This window comes from Cydia fagiglandana, chromosome Z, assembly GCF_963556715.1.
Source record: "Cydia fagiglandana chromosome Z, ilCydFagi1.1, whole genome shotgun sequence".
Lineage (NCBI taxonomy): Eukaryota > Metazoa > Arthropoda > Insecta > Lepidoptera > Tortricidae > Cydia > Cydia fagiglandana.
In genome coordinates this window covers 29524537-29546702 of record NC_085959.1, presented here as the reverse complement: position 1 = coordinate 29546702, position 22166 = coordinate 29524537, and the positions used below count along the sequence as shown (strand labels likewise).

The 22166-nt window shown below is 37.3% G+C and overlaps 1 protein-coding gene across 2 annotated transcripts in view; it reads right to left on the bottom strand.

Moving 5' to 3' along the window:
- Positions 1-6254: 6254 nt before the first annotated feature.
- LOC134678888 (serine/threonine-protein kinase Pak) overlaps positions 6255-22166 on the bottom strand; it is a 30461-nt gene continuing 14549 nt past the window's right edge. Inside the window, exons 4-13 of one of the 2 annotated variants that reach the window (XM_063537632.1) lie at positions 15003-15174; positions 14585-14700; positions 14399-14500; positions 14139-14287; positions 13008-13136; positions 12361-12538; positions 11624-11825; positions 11048-11163; positions 9538-9756; positions 6255-8465 (exon numbers count right to left, since the gene is read on the bottom strand). In XM_063537632.1, coding sequence (XP_063393702.1) covers positions 8382-8465; positions 9538-9756; positions 11048-11163; positions 11624-11825; positions 12361-12538; positions 13008-13136; positions 14139-14287; positions 14399-14500; positions 14585-14700; positions 15003-15174 — 1467 coding nt within the window. In that variant the 3' untranslated portion in view covers positions 6255-8381. The remainder of the gene's footprint in view (positions 8466-9537; positions 9757-11047; positions 11164-11623; positions 11826-12360; positions 12539-13007; positions 13137-14138; positions 14288-14398; positions 14501-14584; positions 14701-15002; positions 15175-22166) is intronic. The other variant, XM_063537633.1, reaches the window with a different exon arrangement.

Genomic DNA, 22166 nt, shown 5'->3' with positions numbered 1-22166 from the left:
GGTGGATTTCCATCAAAAAACGATCGACGTCAAATGCCGTCTTGGGCGTCGTTGTCATGATTTTGCGTTGACGTCAATTGCCGTCTGTGGCGTTCAAAAGGTTAAAAATTGTCACGGGCCCGAGATGTTCATCTCACACGTTTGCATCTGAGTAAACCCCGGCTAGAATATATTTGGCTGTGGGATAGTATCGCTAAAAGCAGCTTATTTATAGTGGCAACACGTCTATGAGTGGCAATAATGTGCGTACGTCATGTACTCGTATGGTCAAATAAAATGTCAGTTCCGGTCAGGTCAATGACACAATTTGACTAACTTCAAAACATTGTTTGTTTACATTCTACGGAATTAAATGTTTTCTTTTTGACAATCATTATCGTCATTTTTGTGGTTAAATCGTTTATAATTAGTATAATTACGAATTTTTTTCTTCTTGTTTACATCGTTGACATTTGATTACTTTCAAAACCTGTTGTCAAAGAGCCAGTAAAAAATAAATAAATTAGTACCACTGAAAGTCCGAAACATGGCGAAGGCCAAATAAAATCTAGTCAGGGTATACGTAAATGGTATGTCAGGACCGCTGTTGCCAAGTCATACGTCGTTAAAAAACTAATGCCTTTTTATTCTATATCGTTTCAAATCGTCTACTTGGTTAATTTAAACATAGGCCCGCAGACACTATATTGCATCTTGTGCAAAAAAATTAAAACCTTAAGATGAAGTGAACGACCGCCCCTAAACCGCCTTACCATGCAAACGTAGTCCCCATTTTCCTCTCTGGATATTAACATTGCGTATTCAAAATACCATCACTACATAGGTATTTATTGAATTTAAATTATTATAACTCTATAAGAGTTAGGAGAAGCAATTAAAAAAATTGTATGGAGACAAACGGGTCTATCTGTATAATGCATTGTTTTTACCTGTAGATTCTGACGTTTCAGCAGAGTTGCATCAACTGTGGTCACGGGAAGCTGTGGTCTTTCCGCGACCACAGCTGGTGCAACTCGGCTGAAACGTTGGAATTTAAGATAAAAAAAATGAAATTATATCGGGGTAGACCCGTTTATGTACGTAATTAAATATGTGTACAAACGCGAGAGTTTAAAGTGTTATAATTTGTATGGAGGTTGTTTTTCACTTCTAGAGCAGCTCTTATAATAATAAAAAATACAAAAAAATGCTCAACGGGGACTGTGTTTATATGGAGAGACGGTCATCCCCTTTCTTCTTAATATTACAGGCAACATACATGGACACCGTAAGTCAAAAATATAAAGACAAGTCTTAATATAAAAGTAAGTACGCGGTCGTAGTGCTCCAAACAATATGTATTAGGTACACAAGAAAAACCTTGTAAAACAAGCTAAGATAGTAATTATAGGTAATAAGATGGGCCCCTAGACAGCGGACAGGCACAGCATTACGGAAACATACCTACCCCGACATCATTTCTCATTCAAGAATAATTATAAAATAATAAACATTAGTTGTAAACTTTAATTTAAAAAATACGCACGGGTAAGAACAAAAGCAGTAAAATGCACTATAATTACAATAAAATTAACGTAGTATGTTCCAATGCGAAAAATAATTATACATATAGTGATTCATTTTAATACATAATATTAGAGGCTTAAGGTGAGCCAAGACTCTTGTAGCTTTCGGGTTTTCCCAGGATTTTATAGAAACGTACACTTATTTAATAAGCATACATCGGGGTTTTGGTGCGGGTATGGTTTTGTGTAATTATAACGTGCATTTGTTGTAAAATAATAACAAAAATAGATATCAAATATTAAAATAGGTTTTTACTGTTTACCTATTTTTTGGCTAGTGTAAAACTTTTCCGCACCATAAACTCCGATGCATGCTTATAATTGTTCATGGGAAATACCAGCTTCAAATAAACTTTTTGCATTAATAATTTAAACAAAGATTATAAACTTAATATTGGAATTTTAAAATCATAAAATATGCAGTACCGGACCCGTACCGTCAAACTAGCCAACTTTGCCTCCAGGGGTAGCCATCTTTGGCCAAAAACACATTTTCAAACTCATTTGTTTACGATAAATGTTTAATAGATAAAGTAACCCTACTATTTTTAGTAGAAAGCTTGTTTGTGACAAAATTATATACAGGGCGTCCCACGGCGATGCCACATGGAGGGAAAGTACCTTAAATATCATAGATAGCATATTTTGCTGAAAGAAGACTTCATTTTATTTTTAAAACTTAGTAAAGTTGCATTCATACTTTTTTAATTTTTTTTGAAAAAAAATGTATGGAAAAAAATTATTGCGTCATTGGAGGAAAAGTACCTTAATTATTGTAAATGAACATCTTACTGAAAGAAGACTATATTTCGATTTAAAAAAACAAGTTGAATTGCATTTTAAATAATTTCATGGTTAAACCGGGAATCGAACCCGCTACACGAGAAAAAAAAATACCTTGTAGCTTTGTCATACCGATCGAAAGGCTTCAATGTGAGAATTATTTTTTTGACAAATAACATAGTGTTGGAAACAAAAGGAAGACCATTATTTTTTTCATTTGATGTGAAATTTTGATTAGAATAATGACATTCCCGTATGGGCATACAACTAATCTTCCATAAAAATAATTCTCACATTGAAGCCTTTCGATCGGTATGACAAAGCTACAAGGTATTTTTTTTTCTCGTGTAGCGGGTTCGATTCCCGGTTTAACCATGAAATTATTTAAAATGCAATTCAACTTGTTTTTTTAAATCGAAATAATGTCTTCTTTCAGTAAGATGTTCATTTACAATAATTAAGGTACTTTTCCTCCAATGACGCGATAATTTTTTTCCATACATTTTTTTTTCAAAAAAAATTTAAAAAGTATGAATGCAACTTTACTAAGTTTTAAAAATAAAATGAAGTCTTCTTTCAGCAAAATATGCTATCTATGATATTTAAGGTACTTTCCCTCCATGTGGCATCGCCGTGGGACGCCCTGTATATGTATATATATGTACCTATAAACAAATTTCAGTGAGTTTTTGAAATGTAGTAAAAACATTTAGAACCCTTTGAAAAATATTTCTGGCTTTCAGTTACAAAACATGAAGCACACGAAAGTTTTGTCAGAGGGCAAAATCCGGTAATTTACAGATCACCTAAAACGGCTTAGAGCTGTCACTTTTGAATAATTTACCCAACTGCGCAAGTAAAAGAAGGTAATGTTTGTATACCAAAGTAAGTTTATTGTATTTAATTTCTCTTGTTATCCGTAGTTAAGATTGGTTAGTAAGCTAAAGGGATAAAACACTGTATGAAAAATAAAGCAAAAATAACATTATTTTCGGCGAGTAAACTATTGTAACAGATCTTCTCACTTTTGTAAATGCTGTATGCGGCTTTTTTGTAAATACTGCCTAGAATTACCTTTTAAAGATTTTAAAAGGTGTTGCTAGGATTATCCTTCTTTAAGTGACCTTTGTTTCAATGTCTTACGAGCTGTAGATCCATACAAAATCAATGCTGGCGAATATCTTAGATAACTTAAAGCGAGTTACGCCCTCAAAAATGGATTTAACGATGTATTAAAAAATTATTTGCTAATAAAATTATGCGTATGATCACAATTAGGGAATGAAATCTCGCACCAAGATTGGTGATTCGAGATCTCGCACGAAAAATCTGAATCGAGATAGGGAGTTTCGAGATCTCGACCGTCAGACAACCGAGATCGAGATTTGACAAAACAATTAAAAATGTGCTATTGTGGTCAAAAATCTTTAATAATTCCGTATATACTAATTAATTAGGGCACGCCATGTTATATTTTGAAAAAGAAAACAACGAATTAAATTAACATTTAACGAAAAAAATATTTTTATAATAAAAACACACGAAAATACTTAGCTCTAATTTGCGTGTACGTTAGAAAAAATGATAACAATTATTTTTAATTGTGGGTATGCTAAGTTCGCCCGATCTTTCCCCACAGAGCGCGCCACAGTGTGCTTTTATAGTCAGCTAAAGCCGGCGACACACAATAGCACTGCCTGAACAACATGAACCTAAGGTCAAAAAGATTACTGAAAACAAACTAATTCACTTTCAATCTCGTTCGAGATCCCGAAAATATTGATCGAGATCTCGACCGACATTGGCAAAATCGAGATGTCTTGTCAACGAGATTAAATCTCGAAAATTCGTGCGAGATCTCGCGAGATCTCGAAATTGCGAGATCGAGATTGCATTCCCTAATCACAATGGATGCGGTAAGTTAGAATGTTTTTGTATTTTATCGAAAAAAGCGGGCAAAATTGGCTAGTTTGACGGATAGAGTTTATATTTAATAATAATAAATATCGGTTACATAAGGAACATGTTTACGACACTGCTATAAAATTGGACACGCTCCCCCCTGTCGCCGTAGAAAGCTCCAAATGTAATCCTGAAGTCCTCATCTATAGTTTTGCAATAAGTATTACTTTTAAAAAAAAGGCATTTTTTTTGTTTTTTGAATGGACTCCAGGACAACTCCTTCGGTATCCACTCGGATACCGCGCACAGGGAAAGTTTTACGCTACAATGTGAAACCCTTACATCGTGTCACTCGGATATGGACACAATTGCTATGAACAAATATGTGACGTCCCACGGGTAAAGGTACCTTATGGCGGTTGGCGCTTACGCTATTATTAACTCCAATATTATTGCGGCGCTATGCGACGTAAGCGCCGGCCGCCATAAGGTACGTTTTTCTGTGGAACGTCACATATATGATATAACTAGGCATGTTAATTCATACAGAATATTTCGTTTCAATCTTAAAAATAAAATAATACGTAAACGCTACATTAGTAATCTCACACTGCAGTACAAAAAGTTATTATATTTCGAATACTAGTTGACTTTTCCCTAATAGATAGAACAGGAGCTGTGTCTAGTTCTATACTATACCGTAGCATGGATGTGTATGTGTAGGGGCATTCAACAAAAACGTCTACTTTGTGGGGTCGTGACGCGTATGGCAGCTACCCTAGATAATCTACAGAAATCTGTTTTACATACAGTAACTTTGTCAGAAGTGTTAAAAAAAATAGAGCCACGTAGCCGACACTTTTATGGAATGCCCCTGAAGTCGTCATCTGTTGTGTAAGGCCTGCTGGCGAGCAATGCGGAAAGTTAAGGGTACCTCATGTAGAGCGAACTGCTAAATTGCATGAACACATATATGTAATTCATCACATGTACAATATAATTCGTATAAACTACAATGTGCTACGAAGTCCATTAATTAATGCGATCGAAATCTTCATACACTTGCATCAATAAGTACATAAATAAATATGTTAGGTACTATAAACTGCTATGTATCATTTCCCTTAAATTTGGTCAACCACGAGAATTCTTGTGCGCAAATACTCGTAATTTTCCAACATATTATCTCTCATTCCGTGGTGAAACTTATTTGACTGGGTTATTAAGGTCAATAATTGATCAAAAACAATATTTCGCGAATACCCCTTAAAAGCTGCAAAAACTTTTGTATGGAAAGACTCGCAGACATCTAATGTACATACAACACCGTCCTCACATAATGTATTGATTAAGTCAAGGCAACATTGTAGTATCCATAACTTGTAATTAAATCCATCCCTTCGACTTGGGTACCGTTTTGGTAACACGCCAAGATTTAATGTCCGATTTCATGGGCGTATTGGAATGTTCTAAAGGATCGGTTGAGTCTATTACCGAATTATGACAAATTGGCCCTCGTAGCAGATGGTACATACAAATATATCTCCAAAGTTTTTTTTTATGGGACTGCAACTATATACTCATATATGTACAAAAAGTACAATTGCAAATAAGGAGAGTTGCCACAAGTTCATAATGTTGTAAGAATTCTTCTATTCCACGTTAAAAACTTATAAAAATCACCAAGAGTGTATAATTGTTCGTGGTTTAAATTATAATTGATCCACATACATTCCTCTTCCTTAAGAGGTCCTAAATAACATTGGAAGATTATAAAAAAGGTTGTTTATTTATTAAATAATTCTGTTGTAGGTTGGCAAATGCCAAAACGTCAATTTCATAAAATAATATTGATGACTGCGTTTCTGCCTTACTGTGTTCGATAGCTACCTGCAGATTTGAGGTAATCGCTGTAACGGACCTAACGTATTCTACAATTTACATTTTACAAGATCTTCGAACTTTTAACTGCCAGTCTTCATTTGCAGCTACATTATTTATTACATTAGTAATGTCAAAATATCTAAGAGATCTATCTATTTCTATCGGTCCTAGAGTCAATCTCTATATGACGTCACAGATGAAAAAAACACGTCAATAAGAGATATCGTCGCTAATTAATAATAAATAACACCGCTACGTTACATAGGATTCCTTAAATACTTTAATTACTGGACTGCACTCTTAATTAATCTCTTCATGTAAAAATATGATCACTTTATTTTCAGCAGCCACTATACGGATATAATATTGCTCTCTAACTATCGTCATCTTTAACATAATGCCTGGTTGTTTTGCGAAAGAGCGATATAATACGTCGGGCACGCGGGGGACTGCCGAGCTGCACCCTTCCACGACACTTGTAGCGTAGGTGTTCACTTTACTGATAGACGACAGCTTAATTAAACGACAGACTCGCTCGTATACGGGACTCGAACGGAACGAATAGGCATTCTCTGACGGTCCTGAACATTGGCCGCGTAATGTCCAGTATTTCATCCATCAGTCAGTTAAATACCAACTCTCGTGATACTATATTTATATATTTATTGCTATCATGGAACACGATCTGTATCATCCGCACGGGCTCCTCGTTTAGACGTCCGAGTGCTCGTCACTGTCGCAGAACATAACATTTTTAAACATAAGACATTGCAAATAGATGTGACAGCAGGGTGTCATCTATTGGGCATTAACATGTCGAGCCTTAGGACATTTACCTTGATATTGCAAAGAATAAAAACAAATTAAAAGTAAAAATACTAAATGAATAGTGATGGTCAGACCCGCCTTTTGTAAAACAGTGGGTGTGAAGTAGATATTTAAGTCCTTAGATAAATGTTATTTACTCGTGAGTGTGGTAAAAGAACCATACAATTTCATGTTGCAGCGCTTTAAATAATACACATATCACCTAAAAAAGTACATAACAAAACGTGTGGCCAATTTATACCCCTCATAGGTTTCCACGTTACCAAAGATTAATTTGATTGAGTAAGATGTGTCAACTCTAAGACAAATTCCTGTTTTGAATAAAACAGTTGATATACATAGATGGCGCTGTACGGCCCCGTACATTAGGCACTGGTCCCACCGCGAGCTAGTAACCTATGAGCTATCGGCTATAAACACGAACAAATGATAAGCACTCCCGTGTAAATAAAAGAGACACGGCGATATTTATAGTTACTCGCCCAGCGGTGAGCTATAAATATCGCCGTGTCTCTTTTATTTACACGGGAGTGCTTATCTTTTGTTCGTGTTTATAGCCGATAGCTCATAGCTTACTAGGTCGCGGTGGGACCAGTGCCTTATGCGGTAATTCTGGTTGTCAAATATTACAATCAATAAATCTTTGCACTACACTTAGACATTAAACATACTTGTCATCACATCATATAGAAGTGAAGTCTTATGTTCCAGAAATTATTAAATAACCATGTTTAAAAAATGCGTAGCCCTATAGATATGGGAAATGATAATGCCCATAATACATAATAACAATGCACGGCATTCACTTTATATGTTTATCCCAAAAACATTAAAAAAGAGGGTCAAACATTTCAAGTGTTCATTAAGATGACTCCTCGTTATTTGGTGAAGAGAAAAATTTCTCATTGACCAAGATGAGAGGGTGAAACTACGGCATAACATATTATTGTCAGGTCAGATATCACACGAATGTACCTACACTTACGTCGATCTCTTGACCTGCCATAACAAGTGATGCCAACGTTCACATCCCATATGTGGCAACAAATTATTACATGAATATATACGACGAATGAAGACCATATTTAGTATCACGTATCACGGAGGTGGACTATACATTATCCTATTATTTTCTACACAGGTCTTAGCTAGGTGATCGAAAGCGTTAATCGTGTGAAAAACGCATATTTTAGCTATCAGTCTAAGTGATTGTCTGGAAGTACTGAATGTTTATCACAAATACGATCAATTCATGTAAATGAAAAGAGGTTAATGTAGGTATTAATTAGTGGGTAATATTCGTACTGTGGCTGAGGTGTGTTGTAGTTAGTTAGTGTGAAGCGTTCGTTTCGGATGCAGCAGGCACTGAGGGCGCTAGGGGCGCGCGGGCGCGGCAGCGGCGGCCGCCGGCGGCCTGCGCTAATGCCCCTTGGCGGCTTCCTTCGCCGCCATGATCACAGGCGTTAGCGACGCCAGAGGCCGGGCCAACTTCAAAAACGGATGCTGAAATGACACATTCATTTTTGTACCTTACTGTCTTGATACACACATCACTTGTATATTTATTTTAAAACGGCATCAATGGTTTAGCTCCAATATTGGAGTGTTTCTCAAACAGTTTTCTGCTGTAATTAAATAAACTATAACTTGGTGATAAATACACACAGCAAAGAAGCAATTTTCAGTTAATATTAATGTAAGTACGTACATGATGTTGAACGGTCTCATCATACATTATGGTCAATAAAAAAAAATCTCACGTCGAGATAAAGCATCAGGAACCAGAATATTTATATTATTTAATTCCAAGTCAATGTATTTTCACAAGCTTATTAGGCGCTTAGCACACTGAATCCGATTCGCCCGTAGCTTCGACCTTTGAGCGAGACAACGCTATGCGCGTATCACAGCGACATCACGCTCGCACATCGGAGCGACGTGCGAATCGGATCCAGCGTGCTAAGCGCCTTAGGAACATGTCAACGCACTAGAAGAGTAAAAACTTATGAAAAAAAAAACAACGGGTTGCACTCCGGGAGTGCCGATAAAAATGAAAACTCAATGACTAGTCCAAAATGTCTGCAGCACTATGTATAACTGACTCGTCCTCCTTTCTATTGAAAAACTTTAGTTCCGAATGTGCTGGCCAGTGAGCTTAAAATTGTAGCGTTAATTGTTTAAAATTCGAATTGAAATTGTAAAGTTACCTTGCAGACCTCGCATCTAAATATATTTGGTCATGTGATATTTTGAGTTTTATTCACCAGTACTAGAATTCACTTTTATTAGAGATTTCATCATCATATAAAGTTAGAATGTAACTGTGAGATCCAGTTTTAAATAATTGACCTGATTATGATACGTTTTGACTAAAGTTCTTTGGTGAATAACATTGTCCGTGACACATGACGTCAGCGTTACGTTACGCGTTACGCTGTGTCGAGTTGATAATTTTTTCCCCACCTCAAAAAGTGCTCAGCGCCGCTAAAGAAGCTTCACTTCAAAAAATTGAATTTTCACATGGACTTTTTTATGCCAATTGTAAAAAAAGCAAGTTGTGTGGCAAAGAACGAACCTTTAACAAATCAAGCGCGGTGGCGCGCCGGTCGACGTCCACCTCGAGGCACTTGTCGAGGAAGTCCTGGAACACGGGACTCAGCTTGTCCTTGTCCTTGATGTCCGGCTTCCCGTTGGTCGCGATCAGGTACAGAGCTCGAAGAGGATTTTCATTCAGATAAGGCGGTTCTCCTTCGATCATCTCTATAGCCATAATACCTAACGACCACACGTCCACCTAAACAATATATAACACTTTTAGTACTTTTCTAATTTTGATACTGTCTATGCAATAGTTTAAGTCAGGGGTCTTCAAACCCCGGCCCGCGACGCATTCCTATTCGGCCCGGGACCCCCAAAGCGAGTGCCCAGTGTCCGGCCCGCGAGAGCCAGGCTCCAGCGGTTCAGCATTCATTGAGAGTGGAACTGTTCCTAACAGTAGCAACCAGACACCGGCCCCCGGCACAAAAACCGACGGTGGCTTGCGCTAAAGTTTCTGAAGCGCAATATGGCCCTCAGCTAAAAAGTTTGGTGACCCCTGATTTAAGTAATCAAATAAACTGACTTACAAATGGAAGCGTTTGAAATAAACTCTTCCACTTTTAATCTAAGGTCAAACTGTCAACACAAAAAGTCTACTGTCAAACATTTGATCAAATTTGCATTATTGTGGATGGCGTCCCACTCTCTCATTAAGCATAATGTGAGACGCAAAATACAAAGCAATGAACCTTTGTATTTGCCCACGCGGGTAACTTTGTGTGGAGCCTTGTCCAAAAACCAACAGAAATGAGAGTTATTTCATTCATTATTCATTCATTAGACATGGAGTGTATGATCAGATCATTAGATATGTATTTCTAGGTACTTCATTTCGTTCTATGGGCAACACGCGGAATTTTATTGAAGAATTGAGATATTGGGAATTTAACCAAAATGTGGTCACCCTTATTACCTAGGCGAGCTAGGGAGGCTAGGCTAGGAGTTCAAGTAATTCAATTAATTGCTACAGGTTAGATGTTCGCGCACCGCCAGGCGAGCACGGCTAATGGTTTGCCGCGCTCGCTGGGCTCTGGCTGGCTGTGGACTCTGTTGGTTTTTGGACCATTGATTATTTGGTCCTTTGATCAAATATTGGATAGATGGAATACAACCCTAAGCTCTCCGAAATAAGTAATCTTTGCAAACTGTGCTAACTGCAGTCAGGCGTGGCTCACTTCGCGATTTCGTCGCTTCGCTACAGGTAGCTAAAAGTACATCCGTTCGACCCCAATTTTGGGGTTCGCCATAAGCCGCGCGTGGCGCTGTCGCCACCTAGCGGCCATATCTGTGCTGATCGTGACAAACGCATTTTGTTAGAGAGTGAGTCTTCTGTACCTAGTACTATTATTTATTCTGTGCTACCGGCAGCTTATTACATATAAGGTTCAAGAAAACTTCACAATGACGTCCCACAATGTTGAAGTCAAGTTTTTTAAAAGTTCTATTTCCAGTAAGTGTAAGTATTGTCAAATATCATTGAAGTTTACCTTTGGTCCATATTGCTTTCTCGTGACAACTTCAGGAGCCATCCAGTAAGGAGTTCCCACCATCGTCGTTCGTTTGTTTTGTTCGGGGGATATTTGCGCACAAAAACCGAAGTCAGCTGCAATAGAGCACATTCTTTTAGAGTTACACCAAGAAAAGTCTGCAGCGATTTTGAGAGCCCACGCAGTGCAAGCACTGTTTATACGTCATAATTTTATAGAAATATGACGTTTAAAATAACACTTCCACCACGTGGGCTATCAAAATCGCTGCAGACTTTTTTTGGTCTAACTTTAGTTACACAATTTATATTTAACAGAATAATTTAACAGAAATTATTTATTCGGTTTAAAGATATTTATTTCTCAAAAAGAATAAGTCATTCACTTAGATGAGAAACATGCACTTATAAATATAAACTTAAGTATACACTTATACTAGTGAGCGCAGTGACAAATTTATTACATAGTAGATTACAATATAAATTATTCTAAACTATTCTGAACAACAAATAACAAGCAATATAATTATACTTATTAAAAATGTGTAGATGTGAGTGATAAGTGAATGTAACTTACTCAACTTAACTTGTCCGTCAAGGCCTAGTAGTATGTTGTCGGACTTGATGTCTCGGTGTATGACGTGGTTGGTGTGCAGGAAGTGCAGCGCCTGCAGCACCTCGCGGCACACGGCCGCGATCTGCCCCTCGTCCATGCACGTCTCCGTCACCACGTCCGTCAGCGACCCGCCCGCCAGGTACTCCATCACCACCCACAACTCCTGAACCAAAACATCAACTGTGTCATCAACCCTTCAATCTTCATCTCATCTATTATATGTGAGTATTCATATCATATCTAATATTATTAATAGCCATTGAAAAGAGTCGACACGAAGGTAATAGCTTTTAGCTAAATCTAATTTAGGAATTTATTAAGTACATATTTTCTTTGCCATTTTAATGCTCGCTTACTTACAGCTATGCGGTCGCGGCTGCCGCTCACGCATTGGGCTTAATAGTCATTTGCGGAAGTGCCGCACTCTTAATATAGACGCTGTTTAAACCATCATCTTATTGATGTGACAGGCCAATGATGATGACTTACTGCTGTGGCGTAGCGACCCGAAGTGGATCTTAAACTTCGAAAGCAAAGACCGAAATGCTAATAGTTATTCTATTAGCATTGATTCTACAATCGGTGCAGAGACGCATCCAACAAGTCAGAAATCGTTAAAATCGATTAAACAGAGCTATTGAGTTATAAATATTGCAACTAACCCGACTTTGTTCTTTATATGTATATAGAAGATTTACCTCGTTAACCAAATAACTGTCTAGATAGTTAACAACGTTGTTGTGTTTGTTCTCCCGCATCACCAGGATCTCGTTGATGATGAGTTCTTTCTTAGGCTGCTGGCTGAGGTTCATCTGCTTGATGGCCACTTCCATGCCCGTTGATGTTTCGATGGCCGTGTACACAGTGCCAGATGCCCTACAACATATACATTATTGTACAATAATCACCGTCTCATAATACGCATACACATGCTGTTGTAATGTTTTAGTAAGCTCACGTCACATCGTCTTCAGACGCATATTATTAACACAACTGATTGAAAGTAAGTACATATTATCATAGATACATAAGTATGCTTAGAGTGCTTACTCCATACATAAGTTTCCTTACTTGATAATAATAAGTTGTCTATACGGGAGATATGCTAAAACGTATTATTAATAAGTTAGAAACTCACTTAAAACTTAATACTTAAATAAAATTTCGCACAGCTCGCTTAAAATTTATTATTGTCTTTCACTTTCAATGCAATAGACCCATTGCAATGAAAATAACGTTTTTGATTGTGTTTCAAATTAATACAGAAATGGTAGTAAAATATAAATAGTATACTGGATAAGATTTTTCCCCTTCTAGAAACTATAATTAGCGACGCCATACGTACCCTTGGCCAATTTTTTCCATTTTTGTATATTTTCGATTGGGATCACCAACGCTAACAATCGTTCTTAACTTCTCTAAAATCTCCTCATCGGTCATTTTCTTTTTCCTCTGCTGCTGTCCAGTCGCTCTTCTGGAAATATACAATGATGTTAATGTTCATATTCAAAGGGAAATGACATCAAAAACCTTAAAAGGTCATAGTTGACTCGATAGAAAATAATCACGAAAACATGTAAAATTTTCCTTTACTTTCAATTGTAGGTAAGTATATCGTTACCCCGCATATTACAGCAATATAGTTTTAGTTTGAAATAACAAGTGATATAGCCGAGGCATTTGACTCGCGAATTTTTAAACAGAAATATACTTTCAGATTAATTGAGGAAACCCGCACAATCGCCTAATCTTTCATCGCAAGTTTAGCGCGGCGCGCCATATCTTTTGTTCCTTTCTAATTTCCTGACTAAAGCAAACAAGCTGCTTATACAGGGTGGCCAAATAAGAGGTATACACTTTATTTTTGAAATTTTATTCTATTAAACATAAAAAATATTAAGTATTCCTTGTTAAATATAATATGTAGGGTCAGCAATTACACATGGAAAATAATGTCAGACAAATGATCACCTCTAGCAGCATGGCAGATGCGAACCCTTTTCATCGCGTTTTTCATCACTTTTTCACACATTTCTGGCGTTATTTAAGCGACAGTGTTTCGAATATTTTGTTTTAATTGCTGAAGGTTCGTTAGCCTATTAGCATAGACACGTCCCTTTAGATAGCCCCACAGAAAAAAGTCAGGAGCTGTTAAATCAGGCGATCTTGGGGGCCAGTCAATGTCACCGTTTCACGAAATTAATCGACCGGGAAACGTTATTTTTAATGTTTCTATTGTGGATCGTGGCGCGTGACACGTGTCTCCGTCTTGTAAACGCTCCATAACAAATTTGCCGTATCTACACAAAGTAATTTTCATGCCACAACTGTCATATTTGCCGCCAAAACAAAATGGCGGCAAAAAAAAGTTGTATACCTCCAAGTTGGCCACCCTGTATAAATCGTAATTAAAGTCAAATAAATGACATGTGTTGATGTTGAGAGTATGTGAGAGTGAAGGAATAGTGTAATTTACCCTGTATCGGTGTTGGTCTGTGCGCCGTTAGAGGGCGGCGGGTGCGGCGCGTGCGCGGGCGGCGTCTGCGGCGCCGGCGCGGCCGCCGGGTTCTTGTTGCGGTCCAGCGGCGTCGGCGCCGGGCTCACCTCCACTCTGCTCGGTATCTGCTGCGGTCACAATTACAAAATAATCACTTCATACTATGAACATCTTAATGCGTATCGGTTTGTCCTAAAGTTTAGAGAGAGAACATATAGAGTAAACAAAACAGTGCATACCGGATGTGCAGTTATGGTAGCATGCGGGACGTGCGGCGGAGACGCCGGCGACGGCACAGGCCGCGGCGGCGGGGCCTCCTCCTCTTCGATTGGTTTCGTATACTGGAACAAATACCATATTTAAATATTGCTTATTTTTGAAGTCACATAATTATTTGATACTCAAAATGGCTTTACTAAACTTACTATACTCTTTGTGCGATCGGGCCGAGACGGTGGCGGAGGCGGAGGCTCGGGGTGCTCCGTGTCCGTCGGGGTCGACGACGACGGACTACTGGAAGACACTCGTGATACCGATGACCCTGTGTCAAAGCATAGCCTTCATTTAACATTCAAATAATTAAAATGGAGAAGTGACAGTTAATACATACTTGTATAACTCCTCCCTTTTATAATTGAATACTTATAGCCTAACAAGTTTCTTTATCTCTTATCTATTTTTAATGGAATCTATCAATCTATTTAAAAGGAAGGAAAGCTCAAGATTCCGTATCTCCTCTCTGTTGAGTTCTGTACATTCAGATGTTATAGTATTTGAGTTGTTATAAAGTATATCGTAAAGGCCGGCGCCACCGATGAGCGTGAGGCGTGTTGGTGTGAGTACCTGAGTGCGTGGTGTGCATCTGAGCAGAGGTCATGTACTTGGAGGGCGGCGGCTGCGTGGCGGACGCGTCGTACCATTTGAGCACGTCGAGCACAGCCTGGGGGTTGCTCTTCTGCTCCTGCTTGCTGATGTTCGACGCCATAAGCAGCCGCGCCCATGCTTCCGGCATCCCCTGCACACACACGGCATTAATTACTACTGTTCGCTGTGCAAATACAATGGAATAGATGGGCATGTTCCACTATGGCGTCGGATGACAAAGGCCAGTACCTAGTCAGTTGGCACGAGTGTCACCAGTACAACCGCGATGTGACACCGTAAATAGTAGAGTCCGTCGCGGTAACAAGTTACAAGGCAACAACCACGTTATTCATAAGAATCAAACCTAACGAGCCGTTGATAATATTTAGTCTGTCTCTAATTGTCTCTTTTTTCAGATTTTTTTGTTTTTACATAAACAATACATATTTTTGTTAGAATGAGACAACGTTTAACAGAAGTTTGGTGAGTTTTATGAGTTATAAGAGAAATTAGTATATATGTACTATGCTATGATAATTATTTTTGGTATAAAATACGATTCACCATCGCTGAATGAACCGCGCGTTCTTTGTTTGAAGTAGGCACACTGGGCACATAATTAACTCTCCGAAATAGCTATTGTACAATAGCTATTTCGGAGAGTTAATTATGTTAACCTATGGTCACAATTACATACTTAGGTACAAAATAAGTAAAACACTTGGTAGGTACATTACATTCTGTACAGCCACATACAGATTAAAAATTACAAGAGATACAGTCATACCATAGAAACAAGCCAGAAAAGTGAAAACATCGATCGCTTTACTTTGAATACCGTAAAATGTGCCTACCTACTTTGTTCCCCACTGGGTAATTGTACTCAAACAGTTTTTCCATAACCTACGTTACCTTAAAACTATAACACAACCTCATTTAAGTGACATTTTAAATTTTTAATCTTGAATTTTTAAGTTTTAATCACGGGCAAACCCATGATAAATTTCACTAGGAAAGTAAACTATCTTTACGAGGTCAGACTCTAAGCAGGACCGTAAAAGTTTAAACAAAACATGTCTACTTTATAATAATTAAAAAAAGTTGATCCTCTTCAAACTGCTGGCTTCTATGCTACATAGCTAAATGAGAACCACTGCAATGAAACTCGCTTTCCGGTGATAAATCCGCATCGAAATCGGCCCATCCGTCAAAAATATCTAGTAGATGCGGCGAGAGTGCGTATAGGTATATATTTTGTTACAAAATATACCTATACGCATACAGAAAAGAGATTCAAACTACAAACATATGCAAATCTTGCGTTCAATCAGCAGTGGTTAGTTATGAATAGTGGCCTACCCGTAACTGTCTCATGCAAAACTCGAATGATGTGCTAACTGGTTGTATGACAACTGGAACGTGCAAGGAACTAGGATGTTTCTGGCTTTCTCAGTCTGATTTCCACCTACGCTCCGTTTATATAAACAATAGACCTAAGTTTGGAATTCTTAAACTGGGTTTAACGCGAAAGATGTGACAAAAGCCAAACTGTATTAAATAATATATATGCAAAACGAGCGCTAACTATGTATAACCTTTTTACGGCTTAATTACTGAAGCGATTCCACACATTACAACCGGCCTGTGCGCACTGATGGTCCGAGCCGTGCATAAGCATCTACACTACCCATCTAGATTGAATCACACTGTCACCAGCTATATTGACGAAGTGTATACCTACACTATTATGAAGATTTTAGGGAAATATAGGGGAACAAAGGCAACATACAGACACTTTTTAGACTTAGTGTTTTCAAATATTGGTCTTAAAAGATAGATTGCTCAATTAGTTATTATAACATTCTGCATACATTCCGCTCCTCACACTAAAAGTTATAAGTCGATAACTTTTATAATAAATGAATAATTTTAGTAGAAACTCTCGAATGTAAAAATCTACCCCTCCGAGGGGATGCATTCGGACAGGGATAGGGGAACATACGATAACCGCTTAATAACCGCCCAGTACAAGAGGTTTTTTCTTTTTTTATCTTACGTTGCCGTGTTTAACGTGACACAAGAATATTTCTACAATATTCTACATATAATTTTACATCAATCAAGGTACATGCATTCTAAAATATTATCTTTAATAGTTTCTTATTTTTACCAAAGTTATCAATAATTGTAACACAACTATAACTATTTTGATAACTTAAGGTTCTATTAATTTTACATTTTGTTTATTATAAAATCTCAATGTTAAATAGTTACAAAATTACCTAAAAATTGTGTAAGAAAATAGGAAAATCTTGAATGTTTAAAAAAAGTTTTAGTCGTGTTCAACCTTTACCCGTATTGGAGAGGGTTAGAATGGCCGATTTCCATGTAAATGTAGGGCTGGTATGAGAACAGCTTACGTCGTATTACTATTACTATCCGATGCCAACGACTACATTTTAATTATGCATAAAATACTGACAAAATATTTAGTGCGTATTACGTTAAGAGTTAAGTTATAAAAACGTACAAGTTACATTGGATATACATAAACCTGCTACGTATAATTACATTAATAATTACACATCAATAATAATCAAGAAGCATGCCAAATGCCAAAAATTGAATAGAACCAGCAAATGGTTGGTCAAGAAATTTAAATGCAGTGTGATACTACCAAAGTCAGTTTGAATAGGTACTTTAAAATAAGTTTTTGGCAAAAATTTCATTTTTGGTACAAGCTTTTATCGCTGACTGTACTTTTCTTACGACATACAACTAATACTCATCGAGACAATTCTAGAAACCCCTAACACAATTAGGTTGCGTTGTTTCATCACAGAGTTCCTATGGCCACCTCGTGTCTCCATCATCAGATCAGTTCGACAGTACCATATTATTGTATTGTCATCAGAACTACATACAGCTACCAATTTTCATGACGCTATGATCCTTGGAAGATGGTTAAATTTGTTACCTTAGATTCCATTACATAGTTGGTTACATACAGGTCGAGAGTTCCTATGGCCACCTCCTGTCTCCATCATTAGATCAGTTCGACAGTACCATATTATTGTATTGTCATCCGAACTGCATACAGCTGCCAATTTTCATGACGCTACGATCCTTGGAATATGGTTAAGTTAGTTACCTTAGATTCCATTACATAGTTACATACAGGTCTCGACCTAATAAAAGCTTGTTAATAAGTACCTACCTATGAAAAAATATTTATCTGTTTTGCCATAAAATATAAACTTCATATAATTATGGTACAGTCAGGTAGCAAATTCTCTACAATATCACCACGATACAAAAAGGACAGGCCAAACGTATGGTGCCATCTTTTCGAGCGGTGGCGCCATACGTTTGGCGTTCTCGACTAGATTGGCGATACTTTTTGACATTTTACAAATTTAACACATCAGTGAAAAAATAAGGATCAAAGTCAAATGGCGTTCTAAATGTGTTAATTATTTGTGTCGAAAGATGGCAGTAAATGTACAGACTACGTAATTTACTTTGACAATATCCCTCTAGTATAAATTCTCTTTGCATAGCACACAAAGCTGTGTCAACTCTGTTGTAGTATCACACTGCGCAATATTCGAAAAACGTGTCTGCCCACCCAGGCATTCAACTCTTCAACCATGTCGGCATTAGCCGTCGACATTTTTTGATTATCCGGTTGTTTGCTGATACATTTAAATAGAGAAGTGAAAACAAGGACATGTAATGCATAGGCTATTATACTACTATATGCTAACACAATATGCTATTACTTACTGTTATAGGCAGCTTGAAACAAAAGCGATAATCATGGCACTCCATCCATAGTTTATTTTTATTGGAGAAATAAATATCTAAATACATATTTGTACGTTTCTAAACTGTGTACCTACTCTACAAGAATACGTAAGTTTCTATCTAAACACATCCTAAAATTTTTCAATGATTCAATTAACATTATGAAATTAATTTACGTATTTAGTTAAGAGAAACAACAAAGAAAAGGAGAAATCACTCGAATTCATTACGGTTGAGAGTATTCCGTAAACAACACATTTAAACGTCGTAGAATAAAAATACACAGAATATTTTCTTCTTTATTATTGACCAGTGTTAAGTCGGGCCCGTTTTCAGTTATATTATTTGATTTTGCATTGATAAACCAATTGATTTACGTGGCTACTTACAAGCGTACCTTTATTATGTAAATAGATAACCCAAAAATTTATTTTTCACCACACCAGCTCGTAAAAACTCTTTTGGTACTTCAAAAACTGATAAGAAAGTAGCATTATATCCACATCTGCGGCAAACTTATCTGATGCCAATTTCGAGTGGATTGCTCATGTTGGCTGATAGAATTGACTTTTTGAATATTTGATAAATAATTAATAACATTCATATGAATTTGAGTTGTATTGTTTTACAGGTAGTATTTTCCACGCGTTGGAGTGGTGAAAATTTAGTGTTTCACTCGGGAGCAAAGTTTCAGTTTCCACTTTTTGAACATTTCGCTTGATCGGATATACATGTTAGCACACGAGGGGTTAAACAAAAACAACAACAACTATTGGCACACTTAATATGTTTTATAATATTACATCTTCAGTCCTATGTTATTGAATGCTATGTTAAAATATTAAAAAATAGCATATTAAGAACATCTGATTTCTACAAAATCTCTATTAAAATTATAAGTAATGTCAACCTTTAGTAACTTGTCTACAAAGTCACTAACTTAAGGACGGGAAAAATGGACCTCAGCAGTTATGATGCATGCAGAATTAAATGAATGATACTACTAGGTACATTGAGTTGCGAATAAGGAATCAATTACTGTTAACACTACGAGTATAGTATGATTTATGATTACGAGTCAACAATACAAATCTAATATCTATGTAAAATTATATGTAGAAATCGGCACATGGAAGTATCTACAGATGTAGTGCAATAATTATTATCCTTCGGATTTTCACGGAAACGTAAGAGATAACGAGATACGAACGTGTCTTGCTATTTCAGTCAATGTTGGTACAAAAAGACCAAAAAGTACTGAGGTTGATTGAAGTAGCATGACAAATACGAACGTTTCCGTGAAAATACCAAAGAAAACAATTATGCACCACCTCTGTAGCTTAAATTACTAATAAATGTCAAAGCAGCCAAATCCGTTCGAGGTGTAATTAGGAAAGTTTCATGCTCACTTTCAGATTACCTATTGTTAATTTATTTTGAGTTAACTTAGTGGAAGAAATAGTGGCAGTGAGTCCGAGCATTCGTGTTAAGCAATGTCACTTGGCGCGGTAGTTCTTTGGACCATACTAAGCTGTTTTTATGCCACTAACTGCCACAACTAGCTACGCCCAGAAAATTAGGGGAAAATCTGCTAAGCCACGCTAATTCCGGCATTATTTCCATTTACTTGTAGCTATCAGTTATGAATTTTCGCTCATGACTACTCATCACTAGATCAGCTTGTTTTACCAAATATACATCGTTCTAAGCGGTGTCGCCTAAGACAAAAACAGATTCTACACGGTTTTTTTAAATGTCCGTTAATATCAAGGATGAGGAGGATTAAATTAAGTAACAATAATAAACTGGTATACTAATCAAAAGCCCCTACGAGTGTGTACACTTGCTAAGGCACTAAGGTGCCTGTTTACATATAGATTAGTGTTTGCTGTATTAGTATGGGTTATCAATTTGCTACAAATCAGTGTTACAACAACGCTATTAATTACTCTTGTTGTCTCTCTTGTAATGTTTTAATTCATGTTTATTCCTACTGTGAACTCTATATGTTTGTGAGCATAAGGCAAAGCGACAAATTTTGTGTTCTTATATGAACGCATTTATAAGTCCACAGTATAATTAATAATAATCAGTATTTTCCAGCAACTAAAATATGATAAAATTATACTCGATGCACAACACACATATATCGTCAGGTGACAAGCAAAACTCACTAATTACCACCACAAGTTCATAGCCATAGTGAACCATATTAGTACCATCATAAGGGCGATTTTGTGTTTAATTATTTTTTAATAATTAATGAGTTTTAGTTGTCAACTAACGATATTCGTACGAGGGTTGTTTGAGAAGTAACTTGGTTTGATATGAAAAAATAATAATATTGCAAATTTATTTATTTTATTTTTCTACTTAATCCCCCCGAAGTTGTATGCACTTGTCCCAACGAATCTGCAACGTCTCTATGCCTTCACGGAAGTGCGTCTCTTCAAGGGCCTCGAAATACGCATTGACCTCCCGTATAACCTCCTCATTGGACTTAAATTTTCGCCCTGAGAGAAATGTTTTGAGTTTCGGGAAGAGGTGATAGTCCGACGGAGCCAAATCGGGTGAATAAGCAGGGTGTGGAAGAAGTTCAAATCGTAACTCCGACAATTTTTGTGCAGCGACACGACTTGAATGCACCGGAGCATTGTCATGTAAAAATATAAATATCACTTTCTTTTTTGCCAAACCTGGACGTTTTTCAGCTATTGCCGCCTTTAACTGATCCAAAAGTGATGCATAGTATGCACCAGTTATAGTTTTTCCCTTGGCAAGGTAGTCAATTAAAAGGATACCCTTTGCGTCCCAAAACACAGACGCCATCACCTTTCCAGCAGACGGAATGCATTTGGCTTTCTTTGGAGCTGGCTCACCATGACCAACCCATTGTTTCGACTGTTGTTTCGTCTCCGGGATGTAGTGGTGGATCCAGGTTTCATCCATAGTGACAAAACGGCGAATAAAATCTGTTGGATTTTTTTTTAACACCTGCAAATTTTCATCAGATATTCGCATGCGAATACGCATTTGTTCTGGAGTCAGTAATCGCGGCACCCACCTTGCACAAAGCTTTTTCATGTGCAACTCGTTGTGTAAAATAAAATGCACCCGTTCAGAAGAGATGTTTGTGGCTTCAGCTAATTCGCGTATTTTCAATCTTCGGTCGGCTAAAACTAAATCATGGATTTTATCGATGACTTCTGGTGAAACTGCCGTTTTCGGAGCTCCAGGGCGAGGTGCATCTTCAATGCTTGTCCTGCCTCGCTTAAACTCATTTACCCAAAGTCGAACCGTTTCGTAGGAAGGATACGAACTACCCAACGTAGGTAA